The 21,316-nt window shown below is 37.6% G+C and overlaps 2 protein-coding genes across 2 annotated transcripts; both read right to left on the reverse strand.

The window, feature by feature from the left end:
• Positions 1–685: 685 nt before the first annotated feature.
• LOC144355883 (uncharacterized) lies at positions 686–13,848 on the reverse strand. Its single transcript, XM_085508298.1, has 2 exons — positions 13,799–13,848; positions 686–1,588 (listed from the first exon to the last, which is right to left on the reverse strand). The coding sequence occupies exon 2, from the start codon at positions 1,574–1,576 to the stop codon at positions 989–991; it is 588 nt and encodes a 195-aa protein (XP_085364424.1). The 5' UTR covers positions 1,577–1,588; positions 13,799–13,848; the 3' UTR covers positions 686–988.
• Positions 13,849–15,426: 1,578 nt separating this feature from the next.
• LOC144355885 (C-type lectin lectoxin-Lei1-like) lies at positions 15,427–21,307 on the reverse strand. The gene is made up of 5 exons (XM_078010909.2): positions 21,236–21,307; positions 19,598–19,628; positions 18,534–19,032; positions 18,177–18,253; positions 15,427–15,574 (listed from the first exon to the last, which is right to left on the reverse strand). Exons 1-5 carry the CDS (start codon positions 21,305–21,307, stop codon positions 15,552–15,554), a joined length of 702 nt encoding a protein of 233 aa, XP_077867035.2. The 3' UTR covers positions 15,427–15,551.
• Positions 21,308–21,316: the final 9 nt, after the last annotated feature.

A 21,316-nucleotide genomic window follows, 5' to 3' on the forward strand; every position in this document is an offset into this window, starting at 1 on the left:
AGTACTTTGCTATTCGTTGACGAATTGGTGAAATAAATAAAATATTTTGTTTTATTAGCCGGGACACATCATGAGCATATCACGTGATACCACTTCGTACCGAAGATGAGTGTATATTAAACCCACGAAGACGTCACGAGTCTCAACTTGGCAGTTCTGCGATTAAGTGTTAGCGTAAACCCATGGTGAAAACAGGCGAATGTTGGAAACATGGTTACATTTTTGTTCGAGTTTATAGACTTTATAGGTTTATTTTCTATAAATATGCATCTTTCGTTTCTACTTTCTATTTTTTATCGGAACACAGTTACTGAAACAAGACAACCGTGATCGGAGCATGGAGCTCCATGATCGGAGTGACAATGAAACAGACAATTACTTTCTTGCTGTTTACTCATTCGCGATTGCCAAGTATAAACTCGACAACTTTTTTCAGACTTACAACGACCATCATTGAAACAAATCGCAAATAAAGTGTTTGGCGATTACATTTTGTCGCGGCTTGGAATGAACATTGCGCATTGTTTACCCCTTCCGGTATTCGTCACTCGTCTGACGTCATCTTGGACTCGTGTTTTCTCGTGTAGCATAGGGCGAGCGGGGTGGGTACGAACATATATGGAAGTCAGTCACTCGTTCGCTATAACGTCACATAAGCATAATGTAACATGCCTGACAACAGAAATTCCAAGCTAGAACTTCAAGATGTTATTTTTAATTGTATAAAATAATGTTCTAAACATTATGCAAATTAGCCATCACAGTATTGATAAAAGAACGGATAGCATTGTGCCATGACAAATAATAACAGAGTATGTAATAAATCTGAACGTTGTCACACGTCGGTATATCGCCAAACTTAAGTTGAAAATGTATCTTCTACAATGAAAAAGATTGTCAAAACTTTGGTTCGCGGATTCAATTTGGCGCAATTTGTAAATTTATGTGGAAATTCCCTGAAAAAGTCAAAACATTTCAGCTATATTAACTAAACCAAGTCGGCGCGTTTCAATTCTTCGTTAATAGTGGTCTCTTCTTCGAACATCTTTGGCTCGTTACTGTTGTCGTCCATTAAATCAACTTTGTTACCTCTGTGTTTCAGTTCAAGTTGTCGTTGTTTTGCATTCTTGTACTCCCCTTCAAGCACTTTATCGGGATCAATGACAAATTCTAGCCCCTTGGCGATGAGCAGCATAACGAGAATTCCACCGGAGATGCCGAGAGCGATGACGGCGTAGATATTCAAAGGGTCGTATGTCGTGTAAAAACTGACGCAGCTTTCGTCGCCAGTAGAACCATCACTCATGTTAATGACGTAACATACTGAGTACAACGTTCCTGATGACAAACCGGTCACGTGGTATGACGTAACCAATGAACTGTTGATGTTAATTGTCGTTGAGTCGTATGTCAATGTATAACCTGTAATGTTTTCTGACGTGACTTCAGTAGGTGTCGTCCAGTTCACTGTGGTGGTTGTTTCAGTTATGGTGACTGTGTCGATAGACGCCAGGACAATAACGAAGTAGGAGTCGACGAAAGCCAAGACCAATAAAGTTGAGATTGATAATGCCATTGCGAGGAATATCTATAAAGAAAATGAATTATTAGTACTCTTTTACACCGATTCGCGCCCTCTAGTGACAGAGTGCTTCTATGACCCCATTCACCCCATTCATGAGAGGTCTCATGCCACTAATTAACCAATGGCTGCTCAATTTAAATGCCCAGCAAGAACCAATGAAATTTTTTAAATATTATTTTTCTCAGGTGCTCCCTGATTGAGGGCGTAATCACCTGGGTCAGAGGTGAGACCAACATGTGGTCTTTTGTTTACTACTTAGCGGCTGTGTACCTGTGGGTTTATTCTGTGTGTTAATGGATGTTCTAATCTTGGTGTTTTTCCAGTGATTTCTCTTGGTGCAATCCAAATACAGTAGGTGTGTCTTGTTTACCTGAGATTTGCAAGAGTTTGAGCTGGCCAACATGTTAGTTTTTTTCATATGGTTGATTACTGGCATGTTGATTTCCCATTTATGAGCCATATTTTCAACTTTCTTCGTCATTTTCATATAGCAATCTCGTCATATGTTAACATTGTCGTCTATGGAAATTCAATTAGTGGTATGAGCCCTAGAGAGAGCGGCCCATAGGGAAATTGTATTACCAAGGCAACTCATAGTAATCAAAATTAAACGACAAATTAGTTGAGGGCGCACTCATGCTGCTTCATTGATAGGTGTCACGCTACAATGATAATAAATTATCTAATTGTCTTCCACTGTTGCGTATACATTTGTTTCTTTCTTGTAAAATAACCACTGTACGATTCTCTACGGTGAGGTACAAAAAGGCAGCTTTTAGTATAAAGGTAAACTATAGAGCAAACATGAAAAAAGCTGCATGATTTTTAGCTTTATGGTCACGACTTTCGTCATGAAAATAAACACGAAATGACACTATTGTCTGATGTTTTTATTTAGTGAGTCAAAGAGGCGTGATTTTTCAACAGGTGCAATTTAGTGATCACTGAATATATATCAACGTTACGACTACTGTAAAATGACTAATTTTCACTGGGTTTAAAACTTCACTGATTTACCATTTCACGCATAATCAGTGGGTTTTAAATTCATGGTTTTATTATTTCGATAATGTGTTCTATGCTAAATTTTACATATTCACTGGGTTTTTATTTAGCGCATTTTCCAGTCAGCGAAATAAGCAAAATTAAAACCCAGTGAATAATTAACCATTTTACAGTATGTAGGCGGGGTCTGGAGACGTAGTAACTTTTAAATGCTATAGCTCAAACTAGTATTACTAGTCTGAGGTTATATGGAGTGTGTCTGTGTATGTTATGTAGTATATTACAACATTATTTTTTCGAGAGCGGCAGTTATATGCTACATTGTTTTTCAATTCGTTACACATCTAATTATGGAGACCCAAACGAAGGACGGGTCCCAACGACGAGAAGAGAAATCACACTACAAGCGGCACTGTCAATTGCAATAACGAGATGAGTATGTCGGCCAGATTTCAACTCGGCCAAGAAAAAAATGCACAACTCGGCCAGTTGTGAATGTCGAGGTGTAAACTGGTCATTGGTCAACAATTGTCACCTTCTTTCACGTCTGTAGTCGTGGCGGCATTTTATTTCCAGATGTTATACGCTACACAACACACCCAGTGACGCATCCGTTTCACTGACTGTTTTTGACTAACTCCCGTGACTGTTTTGTTGTCGATTTCAACAACGCAAGTTTACATACACACACAAACGCTACTGGTTCCCCGACGTGTTCAAGTTGTTGATTTCAACATTGGCTGAACATTGTCGATTTCAGTGACGTAAATTTTCTTTTCAAAGAAAAAACACAGACATTACATCGGAATCACAGACATCACATCGGCGAACGTCTGGCTACGCTGTGTAACAACACAACGCACAAAAAAGAATTGCTCCTGTTTCCCCGACTGTTGTCGATTTCAGTGACGCAAGTTTTTAAAGAAAAAGCTCTGCTATGTAAAAACACTAAAACTAATGTTTCAATTTGTAGCAGCTTTGTATGGCGCAACATTTTATTGTGTGATCCGTAATGCATTTTATTTTTCAGATCCATTACAAAATATTGTGAAGATTTACGAGTTGCATTTAATAAATCACTTCTGTTATAGATAAACTCTATGTTACGGTAAAATAAACTACTAGTATATATAATAATGGACTATGCTTGAGTACGATTCACATGCGTCTTGACTGATGTCACCGTGATAATAAACCATTTGACAAGGCTACAAGTGTGATTCACAATCGGCCCTAACCCATGGTGTGTTTAAATGAACTAAGGCAGTAGTGTTTTAGATCGATTCACGGATGGCTTTGTAGTGGGTAGTTGTTTATTAAACAGGATTTATGCAAGATTTACTCACCAAAAGTTCTTTATTTTTAACTTGTCACTGTGCTTGGCAAACAGCAAAAGGCTACAATGCTTCATGCGCGGAACCAAGCTATGTATACATTGCTTATATATTTAAAAACACAACGCGGTTACTACCAGATTATTACATCATCTATACCATTTTTCTCACCCAGTGTGATTACACTCACACATATATATTGTCTGTAGCTGGGGGAGCAGTATATATGAATGAAAATAAAAATAATAAGAACATTATAACGGTTAATCGCTGGAAAAAACCGTGGATTTAATAAGATACCTCCAAGGAATAACAAAAACATTTTGGCAAAGCGTCCCGGTTTTATTGGAACGTTCACAGCCATGGCTGCGCCCTCTAGCGGCTGATAGCCATAAGCATAATTCTTTGCCAAATTCTGCTAGGAATGAAAACACCTTTACACGACTTGTTACTTTCAAAAAAATAGTTTTATTTGGGAAAAGTACAGACCAATTTGAACACTGCAATTGGTAAATAAATGCAAATACGCCGTTCTTGTAAGATATGAGTTATTGGTAAATAAATGCAAATACACCGTTCTTGTAAGATTTGAGTTATTGGTAAATAGATGCAAATACACCGTTCTTGTAAGATACGAGTTATTGGTAAATAAATGCAAATACACCGTTCTTGTAAGATACGAGTTATTGGTAAATAAATGCAAATACATCGTTCTTGTAAGTTACGAGTTATTGGTAAATAAATGTAAATACGCCGTCCTTATAAGATACGAGTTATTGGTAAATAAATGTAAATACATCTTTCTTGAAAGATTTGAGTTATTGGTAAATAGATGCAAATAAACCGTTCTTGTAAGATACGAGTTATTGTTAAATAAATGTAAATACATCTTTCTTGTAAGATTTGAGTTATTGGTAAATAGATGCAAATACACCGTTCTTGTAAGATACGAGTTATTGGTAAATAAATGCAAATACATCGTTCTTGTAAGATACGAGTTATTAGTAAATAAATGCAAATACACCGTTCTTGTAAGGTACGAGTTATTGGTGAATAAGAGCAAATACATCGTTCTTGTAAGATTCGAGTTGTTCGTAAATAAGTGCAAATACATCGTTCTTGTAAGATTTGAGTTATTGGTAAATAAGTGCAATTACGCCGCGCTTATAAGGTACAAGTTGTTGTACATAGGGGAAACTCTATTTTAGTTGTTGAAAGTCACGGGACAACCTGGCAATATCATGAGTGCTTGTGTTTGTGCGTATCTTGAGAGATCGACGCAAACCATAAAATATAAACCAGCAGTAATAAGTTGTGTGTTTCAATAAAAGAATGGACATATTTGGCATAAAAATCACAATGGAAATACTGTTGATAACTACACGTGGTCACACCTTTGACCGACTTGTTAAAGAAGAGCTCCCCTGTCGTATGCCACCAGTCACATTAAAACAAAGGAAAGCTGCTAACATTAATCGCGCCTCGCACGAGGTGTTTCTTCATGTCTGTCGATTACAAGTTAGTATGCCCACGCTTGTAGCTATGAAGTATTTTACGCACCGATCACGCGAACTCCAATGTTTTTGTGACCATAAAGTTGAAAAAAAAACATGACACAAATTGATAATATACATGGAAATATGAAAACAGTGAAAACTGTTATTTCGAATAACGATTGCGCCACATTTAAAAAAGAAAGAAATGTCCTTTTTGGAATGGCAAAAACCAAAATCCAAAACTTTGTCACCAAAGACACAATTCATAGCCTTGCTAAACAACAGTGGTCTAACACTCCCTGTGGCGAGGTACCCGGAAAGAAATATTTTGAAAAAAGACACCAACCCCAGTGACAATTTTAGTTTGTTTTATTTTATTTATTTGTTGTAACCTTTTCTATTGCAAACTATGCCTCGAAAGCGACATGTCTAAGTTTAGTACAGGCGGTATCATCAATTACGTACTCACTTCTATTCATGTTGTTAACACCTTCTTTAAGGTGGAGATGCAGTTTATTTGTGAATTTCAATCAAAAATATTTTTTTTCGTTTTTTATATAGATTTTTATCTAAAGAACATTCTGTGAAAATTTGAACACCGTTAAAATTGCTGGTTATTTTCTGATTAAAAATAAAAAACACTCACACGTGGCAATGTTTATGTCCAATTGCCTAATTTGCATGAGTAATCAAATAACAGGACCTTTGATTGACAATATGCAAATCGAGATTGTATGGGTCATAGTTCATTCAATTCACGCGCATGTGCAATTATTCTCAAATCAGTTATCGCTCGCTAGCAAACCAAACATTATATTTCCTCAGCGTTTTTTTCCTAATTTTTATCATTACATTATGCGTGGTGTGAAAAGAAAGAGAGGTAGAAAGAAGATTCAGATGATTTCTATGTCGGAAGAGGCAAAAGCTACACTGAAGGCATCAGCCCGCCGAACGAAAAACAAAATCGATGTGAGCGTCCAAACGTGACTTTCCCTGAAGGCGTGAATCCGAGTTTCTGATTGACTGAGAGATTTTATTTTTAAATAATTGTTCTCAAAAAATAAACTGAGCATGTGAAGAATAATTTAACATTGTTTACAGTGATAACAGCTCATTGTTGAAACGAAGCTTACCCATTCACGCTAGTCACAATAAACATCATACTCTTGAATAGGCGTCAATGACTACGGTAAAACTTAGACTCTATTTTAGGCATCAGGAATGATTGAAATGTCCAAAAATGACGCCAAAATACACCTTAAAAGTCCTATTTTATTTTTTTCTAAATCCCATCCCGAATTTACGGCAGAATCTGGTCCCTAAAATAAGGGACACGTGAGCTTTGATTCTAACCGGATATATTGCACTGGGTCGGGGAGATACAAACTTTCCGATCATTCGCAAGTTTTGCTAGGTGGTGCGAGACAGCTTTGTTTGCAACCGGACGAACTCCGTTTAATTCAATGAAGCAAACAACTGACAATGCTAAATTAAATTGCAGAGGTACGCTAAAATTAATTGAAAACAAGCAAATAATTTCAATGAAAAATAAATCACAGAGAGAGGTAACTTGATACATTAACAACTCTTTTGACGCGCTGACCGCTTCTCCGCGTCTGATGTTTTGTTTTCCTTGTCATAATACTTACTGATTGATGATTTTGTTTTGATTTTTGAGTTTTTTAGCCTGCAACTCGGCCACGACCTTTGCTTTTTCCGTGAAAAATGGGGAAGTTTACGTCAATTTGACGGACATTCCATTTTTTTTTAAACTAACAAACACACTGTTTAGCACTCCTATTTTTTTCATTTGCTGATTTCTATTCAGAAAAATTCGACCGCTCGAAAATGCACCTTAATTTTGCACTCTTAAAACATGTCAAATTTCCAACACAAATTATTTAAAGCTGGTCGAAATTTTTAAACTTTTACGTTAGGAGCTGGAGCTCTCTTCTTGCAGGCGACCGTCGCCGGTAGTACAAAAGCATGTTTTGTACGTACATCCGTGCGCTGATTGCCTGCGACTGTCTTAGAAAATCCCTGAATAAGGCGTTACCAAAATCGGAAAAAATAAAAAAAAATTGCCTCCTTAAAAAACGAACAGAATTCAAATATTTCTTTTAACAAATATGTTGCAGTGGGAAAAATGGGATTGGAAACGCTGAACAAAACTTCTGTGCCTCGCGTTTCGATTCTAGGATTACGCGATTATTCATTATTGTGCGTTCGCTTCCTGGAGTTGGTTCTCAATACTACATAAAAATCATCGAGGATAAATAATTTAATATCCCACTTTGTACTCTTCATGGTAAACCACATGCTCTGAAATACTCGTAGATTTTTTATTGAAAATACATCGAAGAGAAGCCATGATGTTTTGATCGTGATAAAAGGTCACCTTCCTAGGACCGCCCCCTGTTTAATAATTCATGAGATGACGTAATGTTTACTGGGCATTGACACGTGTTTTTACCGACCCCACCAAAACACTGGTATGAATGACGTGTTTCTGATTTATATATTCAAGAGCAGTTGTTCTGGTCCAACGATTTTACATAAAATGTCTATGTCTATACATTAACTTTCAATTTCAATAGTCTAGAAAGTATGACAAAGTATGACAAAGCAGTAATTCCCGGTTTAACGCGCAAATATGCAAATTAGCCTTTTTCTCGTCTTCTATTTTTGGTGAATTCTCGGGTTTTAATTTAAAATAGCTGATAGACGCTTTGGCCAATTGCCTCGAAAATTTCACACATTATTGACAAGGTGTTCCCCCTTCAAAATGCGTCCGGACAGTTTATTACGGCGAGTGGAACAAAAATAACAAGTCCGCAATTAACATGGATATATAAATTATGCAAAAATAGAAAAGAGTGAACTTTGAGGTCATGCTGTGCGACTTTGAAAGCCGTTAGAGAGATGAGTGGACGCATTTGAATTAGTAGTATACCAAGGTATCCAGTGATGTAAGTTTACCCACAAACGGACTTGAAGTTTTTAAGCTAATTTTTTTTAAACCACTTTTGTCCAAAAAAGCATATTTTTGACCCAAAATCAAAAACTCATTCTGGATATTTAAAATAAAGACAAGTTTTACAAAGTTTGTATAATAAGCTTTCAGAAAATATATAACATGTTGGATATATAATACCATCTTCATTGTCTAATTACTCAATTAAAAAGCAAGCCAAATAAACTGCCGTGAATTTTTTTCTTTAAACAATGATCTGCCGCCAACCGAAAGGTCATTGTTTGCAATTTAGCGTATAAAGTACAAGAAGTCGGGCCATTCCGACTTCAGTTCTTAATTTATTCACATAATTCCCCATGAAAACACATCCTAACAAACCACAAAAATGCGGACCCTGAAATGTATTGCTCAACAACCAGAAGCACAACGAGCAAAGAAACAGTTTATTTGTTTATTCACTGATAGACCAATACAGACTACTAGTATTTTGTCTGCCTACATAAACTGCTTCACTCTTTTCCTCTTTCGTTCAACGTTCTCAATTCATCACGCGACAAACCACAAATGAGCATTTGAGCTCTGACTGAAACAGATTTGTATTAGATGTGTATTCTAGTTATCTGCCTGCGAGCCACACATGTCCACTGCACAGTGTCAATCACTTGGGACCATATGGTGTCTAGTACAAAGGCGGTGGCGAGTAAATAAAAAAAACATCTGCTGCATTGTGTAAAATAGGGTGTTAAATCGTGAAAATGCCCTGCAAAAGTCGAAAAATAAGCTGTGAGTAAGATAGTCATACATTCGTTGTGCATTTAATATATTAACATTAGATATGAATGCATATCGAATATAATTCATACCAAATCTGTTTTGGATCGTCCAAACCAGGACCGGATCGTCATGGCAACATGTTGCTTGTTTGAGTGGATTGCCAACAGCCTACCGCCTACCGGTTTGTATATACAATAACATGGCTGTCACACGCAACGTAATATTACCGTAATTGATATAGTACAGGTGTGATGGTTCAAATACCAAAATGGCAACAGTAACAGAAAGACTTCCCTGGCGGCGATGATAAAATACGAACACGGAGCCAACAGATTAGGTTTCAACTGGTACTGGTATTATTATACTCTGCAAACATCAAGTACAATAACGCGATAAAACTCCACTACTCCAATAACTAGATACTAGATACTCCAACACAATTCAACGAGATCTCCGATCTGATCTCAGTGCTGAACAACTCCCCTATATATACCCACACTGTCTATAAATAGACCATTACATCAGCATACATAATGAGTCTGGAACTTACTACAAATTTCTAGAATGTTCCATTACCTTCTATTGCCTCCTACAGTGTTCTATTACCTATTCAACCAGTTTCTAAAAATTCCACCCAGACACGAGGTATGTAAAAGTGTCGAAATGGACATAGTGCGAGTGGTTAGTGCTAGTAGCACTAATCCGAAAAAGTACTAGATCTAGTGCTAAAATGGCACTAGATCTAGTACTAAAATGGCACTAGATCTAGTGCTAAAACGGCACTAGATCTAGTACTAAAATGTACATAGTGCGAGTGGCATTGATATCGCGTTGTCAACGACGTCGAGACATCCCGTAATTGTCTGAAAATAAATTAATATTTACGTAAAGTTGTTGTATCTTTCATTTATTGGAAATGTGCTACAGTGGGAAAACTGAGTATGTACATGAATGTCATTGTCCACGTGTATCGTAACTAATAGACCTTTGAAACAACGCGATCGGCCGGGAAACTAGCTCCATGGTCAGTGAAACTGCAGGTCGAACTTCGCAATTTTTACAAATTGTGAATAGATACACCATGGATACACTGTATGAAATGGTATTGTGTGGAAGTTTGTGTTTTCAACTTCGGCGTATGTAAACTTGTAACTTGTATGTAAATGGTGGAATTCAGCGTTGATTTTTTTTTTTTAAATCGCTGACGTGCCGTTTTATTTCTGGTCGGCGCCACACTCAATGAAAATAGATCTTCGTAAATGAAATTATGATGGCATGTATGAACTAAATAAAAAATGTGTATACTGCTAGTCTAAGTCCCGGGTCCCTGTAAAGCTCGGCGGATTTTGTGTGTACGGCGACCTGTGAATGGACATGTTGCTCAGTACCGCTGGGAACTAGACAGAAAATAATGAACCGTTGCCTGGTTGTCATGACATTGACCTTTGCGGACATAATCAACCAATGGTAAAAGTGGATTCACGCAATTCTGTTGTTACATTGTACCATGGCGGTACTAACGGGAAAAAGCCACGACGCTATTGTTTTAGCTTTACCCTGTGATCGTTTGTCAATATTCGTTCACAAACATTGGTCTCGTTAGCTCTTAGCCCCTTTTTACAATGGATTACGCTAATCTCAAGCATTCGGTAATATTCGGAGCATGGAGGTACTAAAGGGTCCACGACGCATCTCAAGTGACCATTTATAAAGCCTGGCTTATTTCCTTTTGTTTCAACACAAGTTAATCCTGATATGGACATTGTCTAGCTCATCTTTGATGTCGATGATAGTTTGCGATTGCTTACACAAGTAACCAGTTAGCGGAATATGATATACCTCGCCGATTTTTTAACGTGACCATATAATATATGTCTAGACACTTTCTCTGCAATGATATTTGTTAGGAGTCCTTAGGATTTTTTGCTGTAGACTCTCGAAATCTTGTTCTTGTTACAGTTGCTAATAATTAAAACATGTAAAATCTGTGAAGTAACAAGTTCGTCTGTTGAATTTCCGGTTGTGAAATGCGTATTTTAACCCTTCACAGCTTTATTCAAGAGCGTGTTTATTGTGACTAGTGTAAATGGGTAAGCCTCGTTTGGACAAAGAGCTGTTATCACTGTAAACAATGTTAAATTATTCTTCTAATGCTCAGTTCATCTTTTGAAAACAACTATTTTTAGATTTGAAAAAAAAAATCATGCCATTTCCCTATCAAAATCCAAGCCAAAAGATCGTACTACAACATCGGTAAATCTCTCCGCGTTGCGTTCAATAACATTAACATATTTAAATGAGCTATGGTGATTTGAACACGTTGGCATCATTCAGCATTTTGATTGGTTAATTAGCGATTTGACCTCAACTCATGCAAGAGAAACATGGCGGATACCATACAGCATCGAGCGTTTATATGCGATCGGAATCATTTGCTTACGATGAAACTAAGTTGAATTTTATTTGAATTTCATAACAATTCAACGAATTTATTTTTTGTGCGTTATTATAATCACTACTGAGTAATAATCAACAATTGTCAAACGCAGCATGATCGGATTACGCAACTGATCGTTTGCTACTACGCAATGCAGTTGTGTTTGTTTTTATATGAAACTTCGTTTAAAATATTCTTTCGTTACCAATAAAATAAAAACAAATGTATTTGAAAAATAACACTGGGCGACACTGTAATGACATTTCAGGCAGTCTACTTTTTAATTCAGCAAGAATTATTAATTATTGTTAATTCTGAAATAGTTTCTTTCGTCTTGGGTGGCCCAACTAACGGCGTTGAAAGTCTGCGTAGTTGGATACTTCAATGAAAATAAGTCCCCCCAAAATATTTGATGATTGTTTTTTGAAATTTTGAACCCCAAATAAGCGCCCACCAGCCGTGAAATCCCCAGGACGATTTTTCTGATGAGCGAATTTACAGCAGAATCCGGTATTATATAAAGAAAGTATTATTATGGATATCTCACAGATATTGCCGATGTTTTATACTGTTTGTAGTTTGCATATGAAGTGGTTGTTGATGCCCCTCCCATTATTCGACGTCGTTGACAATGCGATAACGATGCCACTCGCACTGTGCACATTTTAGCACTAGATCTAGTGCCATTTTTGCGCTAGATCTAGTGCCATTTTTACCACTAGATCTAGTACTTTTTTGGATTAGTGCTACTAGCACTAACCACTCGCACTACGCCCATCTCAACACATTTACATACATGCAGACACAGTACGGTTCTAGAACATTCTCAGTCACACGGAAGTGGTAAACAAGTCGTATGCGACAATGGCATAGTTTCAAAACTCTTGTTTTTCATTTCCACTGAAAATTACTACATGCCTCTCACCATTCTTGATTCAACCCTTGCCGTCCGTGCAGTATTTATTTTTTACATAAAGAACACCGTTGCTGCCGCTTGTGGCACGGAAACAATAACAAGAGTCTAACAAAAGAATCACACCTTGAACGATGTGTTAATTAACCATGAGGGTTACACCACGGTTACTAACCGTGGTTACACAAACCCCAACGTTTTTGTAACCATAAAGCACTGCGTCACTGAAACCGATAACTCTTGTGGCCATATTTTATTTTTTAAGCATCACTGAAATCGACACCCTTTGACGCCCGTACATTTTTTTATATTTTATTGTGATATGACTCTGGCAGTCTGTAATACAGCGCTCGCTGTTGCGTCACTGAAATCGACAACCCTTTTTTTTATTAACAAAGCACGATAGGCATCACTGAAATCAACACCCTTTACATTTTATTGTGATATGACTCTGGCAGTCTGTAATACAGCGCTCGCTGTTGTATCACTGAGATCGACACCCTTTGACAAACCATTAACATATATGCTGGCCGAGTACGGTCACTGGCCGTGATCGGTCACTGGCCGAGTAGAAATCTGACCGAGTTCGGTGGTCGCCCCCAACAGAACGAACAAAGCCAAAGTCATTGTTTGAAAAAAACAAAAGCAGTGCAGCACAGCGTGGTCACCAAGGCGACGCCTTGTCCAGGGACCTTCAGGACAATGTCGTGATCTAACCTCGCCGTCGTTACATAATATGGGCACATACGTACAATCGCAGAGTTCCATGGCATGGTAAATAAATAAAATCGCAACCTCGGGCCCGTTTCATTTGTAAATGTAATGCAACTACGGACCTGATTAACATAATCCATCGACAAGCTGTATTTTTGCAAGTATGCTATTATGTGTTCGCCGAGGGCGTTAGTTTCATTATTGCTAACCAGATTGCAGAGAATACTAGTAAACTGAAGGCTGCGGCCATACTATTTTACTAGAATATATCGGCTGGCACTTTTGTTGTTGCAATCATCCCCTGTCATCAATGCAACTTGTATTCGGTCTAATAAACCATAACTCCGACGTACTTTTATTCATGTGACGTCATCCACAAAACTTACTAGTACATGTAATTTCAGATTAAGTAGTAATGCCACTAACTCCAAGCACTGAGAGATTGTGACATTACCAATCATAGTCTCTCTGTAATGGGACTGTGTACTGATAGATCTACGAAGTATCTTCTGAAATATTCTGGTACATGTAATGTCTTTAAAAATTAGAGAAGGAATGATACCTACCACGCTCTTACAGGTCTGTACACTTCCACTATCTTGGCTCTCTTTTCGTGTATACTGATTTGGTGTTAGATATTGTGCGCAAGGGACGTTGGGATATGTTTTATTCAGTCTTCCAAGGCCACGTTTCCCCGTGTGTCCAAGTCCCGGTATTGAAGGGGAATTTGAACTACGCGTGAGTGGGGTATAATGAATGGTTTACCCGGACACATTTTCACATAATTAGGTGCAAATCACGTCACGTGTGTTCATGAACGTACAAACTTGGTGTGATCGATCGGTGAAAAGCTGCCTAAAATTAAAGCAGCAATAGAGATGAAATGTGTTGTTGTTGAATAGAAAGTTAAAGCACAGTCCACTTATCCCTCTATCTCTATGAATATTCTGACGGTATCGTAATCTGGCTGACTTCCTGGATCCCTCAGCAACGCGGTTCGAGACAAAAGAACGCTAGTCGTTTCCAGACCGGGGATAGAGGGACTGTGGTTAAAGTAAATAGGGGGGGGGGGGCTCATACGTTTTCCCACATTCCCTCGACTGTGGTTTTCCATACAGTCATGTGCCGCTAAGATCAACTGTAAACCTCTCATATTTTTAAGTAGCACGTTACTGTTTTTTAAATTCTGTTGTTGGACTTTAAATTTCGATTTTTTGAGTGTTGAAATCTAATCATATAAAGGTGACCAAATCTTCCAGAAATGTTGTTTCAGGCTCACATGTATAGGCACATCATAAAATAAAATAAATGTGAAAACTCAATGTCGGCTAGTCGCCATTTTGTTGAAATCGGTCACGTGATGGGACCGTCGAACATTATAATGCATGATGCAGACAGTCGTGCCACATAAAATCATCAATGAGAGACCGTCAGATCATGGATGTATAAACGTCCATGGTCAGAGAGAGGCTTGGCCTCTCAAGATGGCGACTTATTTGACATTTCGTCCAGGCATGGAGGTATGTTTATACCTCCATGGTCCAGGTAATTTGTTATCTGGTTTCGTAATCGGTGTGGTTCACTTGACAAACACGAAAAATGTTGCACGCTCGCTTGCATTTAAAATTCGAACTATAAAAATGTTCTGAGGTTCACACTGATTGATAGTTGTCTTTCTGGTTTCCATAGCCATTGATATACTCAGTCACATGTCATGTCGGATTTCTCCATTTTGTATATGCTGCCCCCAACGACTCACTTGGACCAGGATATACCGATAAGGGGTATGGGGACTAAGCCTAATTAATGGCTGCATCGGAAGTCTTACGAACGGTCGGCCCTGATGATTGACATGTTGTTGAATCATCTTAGCGAGTGGTCTTTTCGTAGAATTAACATCGTCCTGTTGGTAAATTAATGAATGTTTAACTACGCCGTACTAGTATCGCGTTCTATACAACTCCTAAAACTATTCAACGTATGGTGCGATCACGTTCACTTATTTCGTTTTCTAAAATATAAGTGTTCAGATGCGAAATACGCCCAGTCGAATCACGCCAAATCAATACACCACGTATGACGAGGTTAACATATTGAACCCGGATGGTATACCCCCGGGATTTTACCTTAGCTCACAAGGTATGTCTTGTCTGACTTTTACGTAAACGTAAATGTCAATGAATACGATTAAATATCATATTGTTAAATTTTATTGTCCAACTACACGAATATTTTACATTCTATAAATGCAGATGCATGGTGGGTATCGCTACAGATTCACAGATGCATGATGGGTGTCGCTACAGAGTTACTTCATCTTCAGTTCTCGTCATTGCCACCTACTAATTAATAAACAAAATTTCAAGAAATTATAATTTGCTCCACAATTAGCAAAGCATGTACGGGGTTTACGTAGAATCGTATGGGCTTCGGCCAATATGAATAAACGGTAAAACGCGCATAAATTCTGCAAAGGACGTCCTGGCCGCCCGCCGACTGTCCCCCGTATTTCGAGTACTTTAAAATACTTTATATGAGCTGGAATTAATTTTCGCTGAAAAGAATTTTTGGAGGTTTTGCGTGATTTTTGACGAGTTGAATGTAAATGGATTTTATTTACCCGGAATCATTCCTTCCGCGAAAATAGCGAAAATTAGTAGCAATCAAAAATAAAGTATTTTACAGTGTGTAGGATAAACGTAATTGCTGTTTAGCGCCCCCCTGGTCGGATATTTTAAACGATGCAGTATGGGAACTATTTAAAGCACCGGCATTATGACACTCTTACATAATATTTAAACAAGATTTAACGTAAAATTAATTAAATAATTCACCTACTAGACCGTGATCGGTACAATACTATTAATGACTTCTAACGGCGGTTAATTAAAAAAAACTAAACATTTTTTGGTAAACCGAGCTCAGATAAAAAAAAAAATTGACACCGTATGAGGGCGTAATCATGTAATGTTTTAAATAATTTTTAGACCGACTTATGAGAGTGCTATTTTGCCCGTGTTGCCGCCAATGTAATCCGGCAGGCAAGTAGCAGTGAGGTAGTTAGGAAAATCAGCTGTCGTACAGAGATCCGCATCGCAGCTAACTGGATCGCTTCCATTTGATACTTTTGTCTCGACAACGGTCTCACTTGAAATTCAACATTTGATAAAGAAAACTTTCAAACCTGTTTTATTGTTTACTAGAGGACAGAAATGCGACGGTAATAAATGGTCTGGTTGAAGGGGCAAGAGGAAGGGGAAGGGTGCAGAGTGGTGACAATAGAGTGATGATTTGAAGGAATGGAGTGGGAGAAGTATGGGGAGCTGACAAAGATGACTGGTGAGAGTGATTTATGGCGAAGAAAAGTGCTTGAGTGGGTGCACCCACGGCCGACAAGGCTAAGGAACTGGTGATGATTACAAACCGTCACGCTCACAAAAGTTCTTACAGCAAACAGGTGTATATTACTGCCGCATTTTGTAAACAAGAAATATTTAGAGAGCAATATTACGTCTAATAGACATACAAATCCCATACTGTCGCAGACACATGTGCCATACGCTATCATGGGAGCATTTTGTCTTACCGGTGTACTATATATCCTGCGCTTGGACAGAGGTTCTTATACACGGACAGTAATATGTATTTGTAATTTGTAAGTCCGGTCAAGGGCAATAGAACGAATTAACCGGAAAATGACACACCGTGTGTGTATTTTAATGCGTTAATGCATTGACTAAAAATAGAATTTCAGATTGGGAATTTCGTTATGTATTAATTTCTGCTATCAATATAAAAATATATAAAAATAATAGGCTAGGGTATTATTTTAATCTTTTTTATCATTCACATTTCATTGAGCAGGCGCCTCATCGGTATCTTGATGTCGCACGATATTACAACAAATGTTGTTCTACTTTTGACCTTATGTGCCCAAAGTTTCATAAATAACAAAATGCCACCATGTATCAACATATTATAAGTGTACAAAATGCTTTACATAAGTGACTTTTAGCCTAGTAAACGAGAATTACACGCGCCGGATTCTCGGGTGTGACTGCCATCATTTCTGGTTATGCCTTTCATAGCTTTCTTCGGGAGCGGATTTTGTTAGATAAGAAATGGAGACAAATGCTCAAAGTAAAGTGATTGGGTAAATAATATACCACGCGTCGCAAAGTTACTTAAAATAAACCGGTTTGCTCGTGCTTGCGCGAGATTTTGGACGATACTGCTATAGATTGATGGATCGTGAATCACAGTAAATTTAGACTAATTTACCTAAAATGCCTGAACCCGCAAGTGACATTCGTATACTTTGAAAGGTAACGCATAATGCAATTAGATACCGAGATCTCGCCGGAAGCGAGAGAGCCACGAGATTATAGTTTTCCTTCGTATACTCTCGTCCACTGATCTAAGTAAGGATGGTACTAGTATTAGAAACAGTGACGTAATGATGCAAGAGAATGAACATATTTAAAGGGCGGCAGTCGTCGTGCCGCCGCATCCTGTTCGATATGGGACTCATAGCGACGGATACAAAATTCAATTGTTTATTTCCATGGAATTCGAACACGCGCTGCGCGACGACCACTGCGCTTTAAGAGGAAAACAAATCTCGTTACTTTCTTGCTCTCAACGAAATCCTGCATATTTACACGGAGTCTGTGGCTTGAAATTCAAAATTTTCCAAAAATAAGCCCCAGTTTTTCGACAATTGGCATAAATACGACCATATATCTCTGCGTTCGTTTTTTTTCTATGTTGTGTCGATTCATAACAAATGACAATATACAACCTGTTGTCGGTACATTTATTCAATGTAAGGATATTAAAGAATTCAAGGTTCACAATTTGGCCAGACCGTACTGACTTGAGTGCCGTGAACAAGTTATGGAAGCTGATGCGACTAAAGAAAACGAATTGATCGAAAATACTCACCAATAGGAAGCTCGCATATAAACTTATTTCTGGTCGAACAGTCTTTAAACGACCATGTGTAATGGCCATGCTTTCCTCTGAAAAATAATAAAATGAACGCTTAAAATATTTACAACGCTACCACTGTGTCGTCTGTTCTCCGGGTGTATGATTGTTTGTTACACATTTACTCTTCACTAAGTTTAAAAGGTTGTAACTGCGCATGTACCGTTTGTGAGTATTTTGTCTGGTCATAGACCCTTTTTAGAGGATGAAACGCGTGCTTGCGCAGTTATGGCGACGTGCCTCTTGCGCAGTTATCGTTACGTGCTTCTTTATTATAAAACGGATCCCTTATCTTGGTTCTGTTACACTCACCTGATTACAACACAGTCTCTTCTAGGGTGATTTTTGGAGCCTTGTTGTCTCCAGTCAGCAAATGTCACTCCCAAGCCGCTAGACCAGACGATATTGCCTTCCTCTTCAAGATCATTCAGCCCTATCCAGAACGGCCCATAGATATCGCTATTGTCGAGTACACCTTCGAGTAATGTGTTCGTATTCTCTTCTTTAGGTTCGGCTAACATTCCACCTGCCCTCTCACAAAACGACCAGGCTTGCTCCCAGGGCAGCTTATCGACGGAAATGATATACGAGGCAATCTCATCAAAATAAGGCCCATTCACTCTGATATTCCCTAACTGCGCATGCCCTGGTCTTTCAGTCCCCGGATGTTCTTGTCCCGGTTCCTCATTTCCCTGTTGTCCATGCCCAGGTCTTCGACCTCCTTGATGTTCGTGTCCAGGTCTTCCACTTCCTTGTTGTCCGTTACCGGTTCTAGTATTTGCTGATTGCCCGTGTTGTGGTCTGCCATTTCCTATAACCATATAGTAATTATTAATTGTTACACTGGCATATGTTGTAACACAAGAGTCTAAGACGGGATTGTTTCATACTTTACCTAATACTGATTATAATTTTATGTCATATGCTTTACCACAATGTATCAATACCTTCCATCCATAGAAACAATACGTGAAAGTAACCATAAAATACTTGCAGAAACACACATATTTATTTAAGGCATAGATGCAGGTTCGTTGGCACTCGGGTGATTGTTTGACAGTTTGGCTAGATATTGTTAAACATTTGGAGCGTTATCAATGGTGTAAAATACTCAAAATAATGAGTTTGAAATCTAGAGAACCAAGGCACGTGTATGTGATTAAAAGGTCCGCGGAAAAATCAAGCAAATCAATTTATCTATATTTTAAAATCGTTTTTTTGAGTATGTTCCACTATTCACAAAGCTGAGAAATGTTAACAGTCTACAGTACCCACGAACGTACATCGATACCTTAAATGAAGAGCGATTGTGGTTTGTGCTTCAATGGTGCCAACTACCCATTATATATGATGTAAAACGCTTATGGAAATCTTACCTCTGTTTGGGGCATGTCTTATTATGTCTAGCTGAAAACAAATGATTATATAATGAGAATTAAAACATATTTTGTAAACACATTTTTCAGAGCAAAATCCCCAAAACGTATTGGGACACTGAAAGTTGACATCGAATAATGACATGATTTCTCGTGCAATAAATTTGTATTTATTTGGTAAAAATGTGCCATAAATATTTTTCCCGAGCTGAAACAATTTAATATTGTTATTAATTAATCAAATAATGCTGTATGTTAGTTTAGTTAGTAAGAAATAAAATGTTATCATGCCATTTTATGTGAATATTTTCCCTGTAGCGAATTGGACGACACGTGCCGAGTACCTTGAATTCATTTCCCAAACACTCATTAATCGTTTCAAAGAACTGATTAAATGCGTGGGAGGATTTAAATTAATTTGCGATGAATTGTTTTTGCGGGTAGTAGCGTGCATTCAAGTTTGGGTTTAAAGCTCGTTAGTAATGTTTTTTCCAAATATTAATCACGAGACTTTCGAGCTGAAATGAAGTAGAAATTACATTGCACACAATAAACATTAGCAATCATTAGCCAACACGAAATAGAACTTCCGGTGTTACCATATATCAGTGTATATATATATATATATGGCTCTGTTAGAGGGCGATATAGACCACAATGCATGCAGCCAAGAAGTGATGTCCCCTCACGTGACTGCCGACATATATTAGTCTGAGTCAGGTATGGTCTACAATAAACCATTGACATGTTCTGTGGTCACTTGTGAAACATATTAATTTCCATATTAAAATTAATTCTTCAGGCAAGTTGTTCTCTAGTAAATAATTGAATTAAAAACCGTATCACCAGTATGCATATTGGCTAATTAGTATGCACATCAGCATATTAATACGTGTATTGAATGAATTGTATACACGCGATACCGATAAAACTAAGGCATGGCATGTTATTTTTTTATTATGATAATTAGACAATCATTTTCTACGGATTAACATCAAATAGTTATCAAATCTCGTACATATGTGCACCAAGCTGACACCAGTTATGTAGTTATGATAATACTTTTTCTAAAAAAAAATATTTTCCTTACAATTAATTAACTGATTAACCTTTTTCTCATATTTAAAAAGTCAAATACAAAGATACGTAACAACACAGATATAGAACAGTGCAACATGGCGTGAAAGCGCGTTTGCTCACAGTACGTAGCGAGGCGCTTTCGCCGAGTTATGATTTCAAATCTGTTTTCCTGTTTATTTTGTCGTGGTATATTTATTATTTTGATCTCAGACAACTAATAAGTTGTCTGAGTTTTGATAAAAATAAACATCATGTATACATTTTGGTTTCTGAATAATTTATACAACAGACCCCAAACAAATAAAGTCACATTTCAGCCAGCACATTTTTATTTAAATTAAACACTTTATGTTTAAAACTCTGCAATTATTTTGCCAAACAATTATTGATAACATAATCTGCTGTGTAGAATGTTTTGCATCACGTTATACTATTAATAAAATTAATTTAACTATATGCTAAAACTATTTAAACCTAATATATAACCATTAATTCGTTTTATATGAAAATATGGCTTTAAAACAATGTAAAAAATAGATCTTAACTGAATATCATTACCTGATTGATATCAGCTAGTGTAGTACCAACAATCAGTGACAGCAGCAAGACCAGAGACACCAGACGTACCATGATACCGAC

Source organism: Saccoglossus kowalevskii, chromosome 15 (genome assembly GCF_978046115.1).
Source record: "Saccoglossus kowalevskii chromosome 15, keSacKowa6.1, whole genome shotgun sequence".
NCBI classification, from domain to species: Eukaryota; Metazoa; Hemichordata; class Enteropneusta; family Harrimaniidae; genus Saccoglossus; species Saccoglossus kowalevskii.

What these genes read in the sequence shown, in the direction of transcription:
- LOC144355883 (XM_085508298.1), bottom strand. Translation starts at nt 1,576, where the DNA reads ATGGCATTATCAATCTCAACTTTATTGGTCTTGGCTTTCGTCGACTCC.
- LOC144355885 (XM_078010909.2), bottom strand. Translation starts at nt 21,307, where the DNA reads ATGGTACGTCTGGTGTCTCTGGTCTTGCTGCTGTCACTGATTGTTGGT. An exon ending in AGAGACTGTGTTGTAATCAG is followed by an intron (nt 18,254 to 18,533) that starts GTGAGTGTAACA and finishes ATTATTTTTCAG; the next exon opens with AGGAAAGCATGGCCATTACA. An exon ending in TATATGCGAGCTTCCTATTG is followed by an intron (nt 15,575 to 18,176) that starts GTGAGTATTTTC and finishes TTTATTAATTAG; the next exon opens with TAGGTGGCAATGACGAGAAC.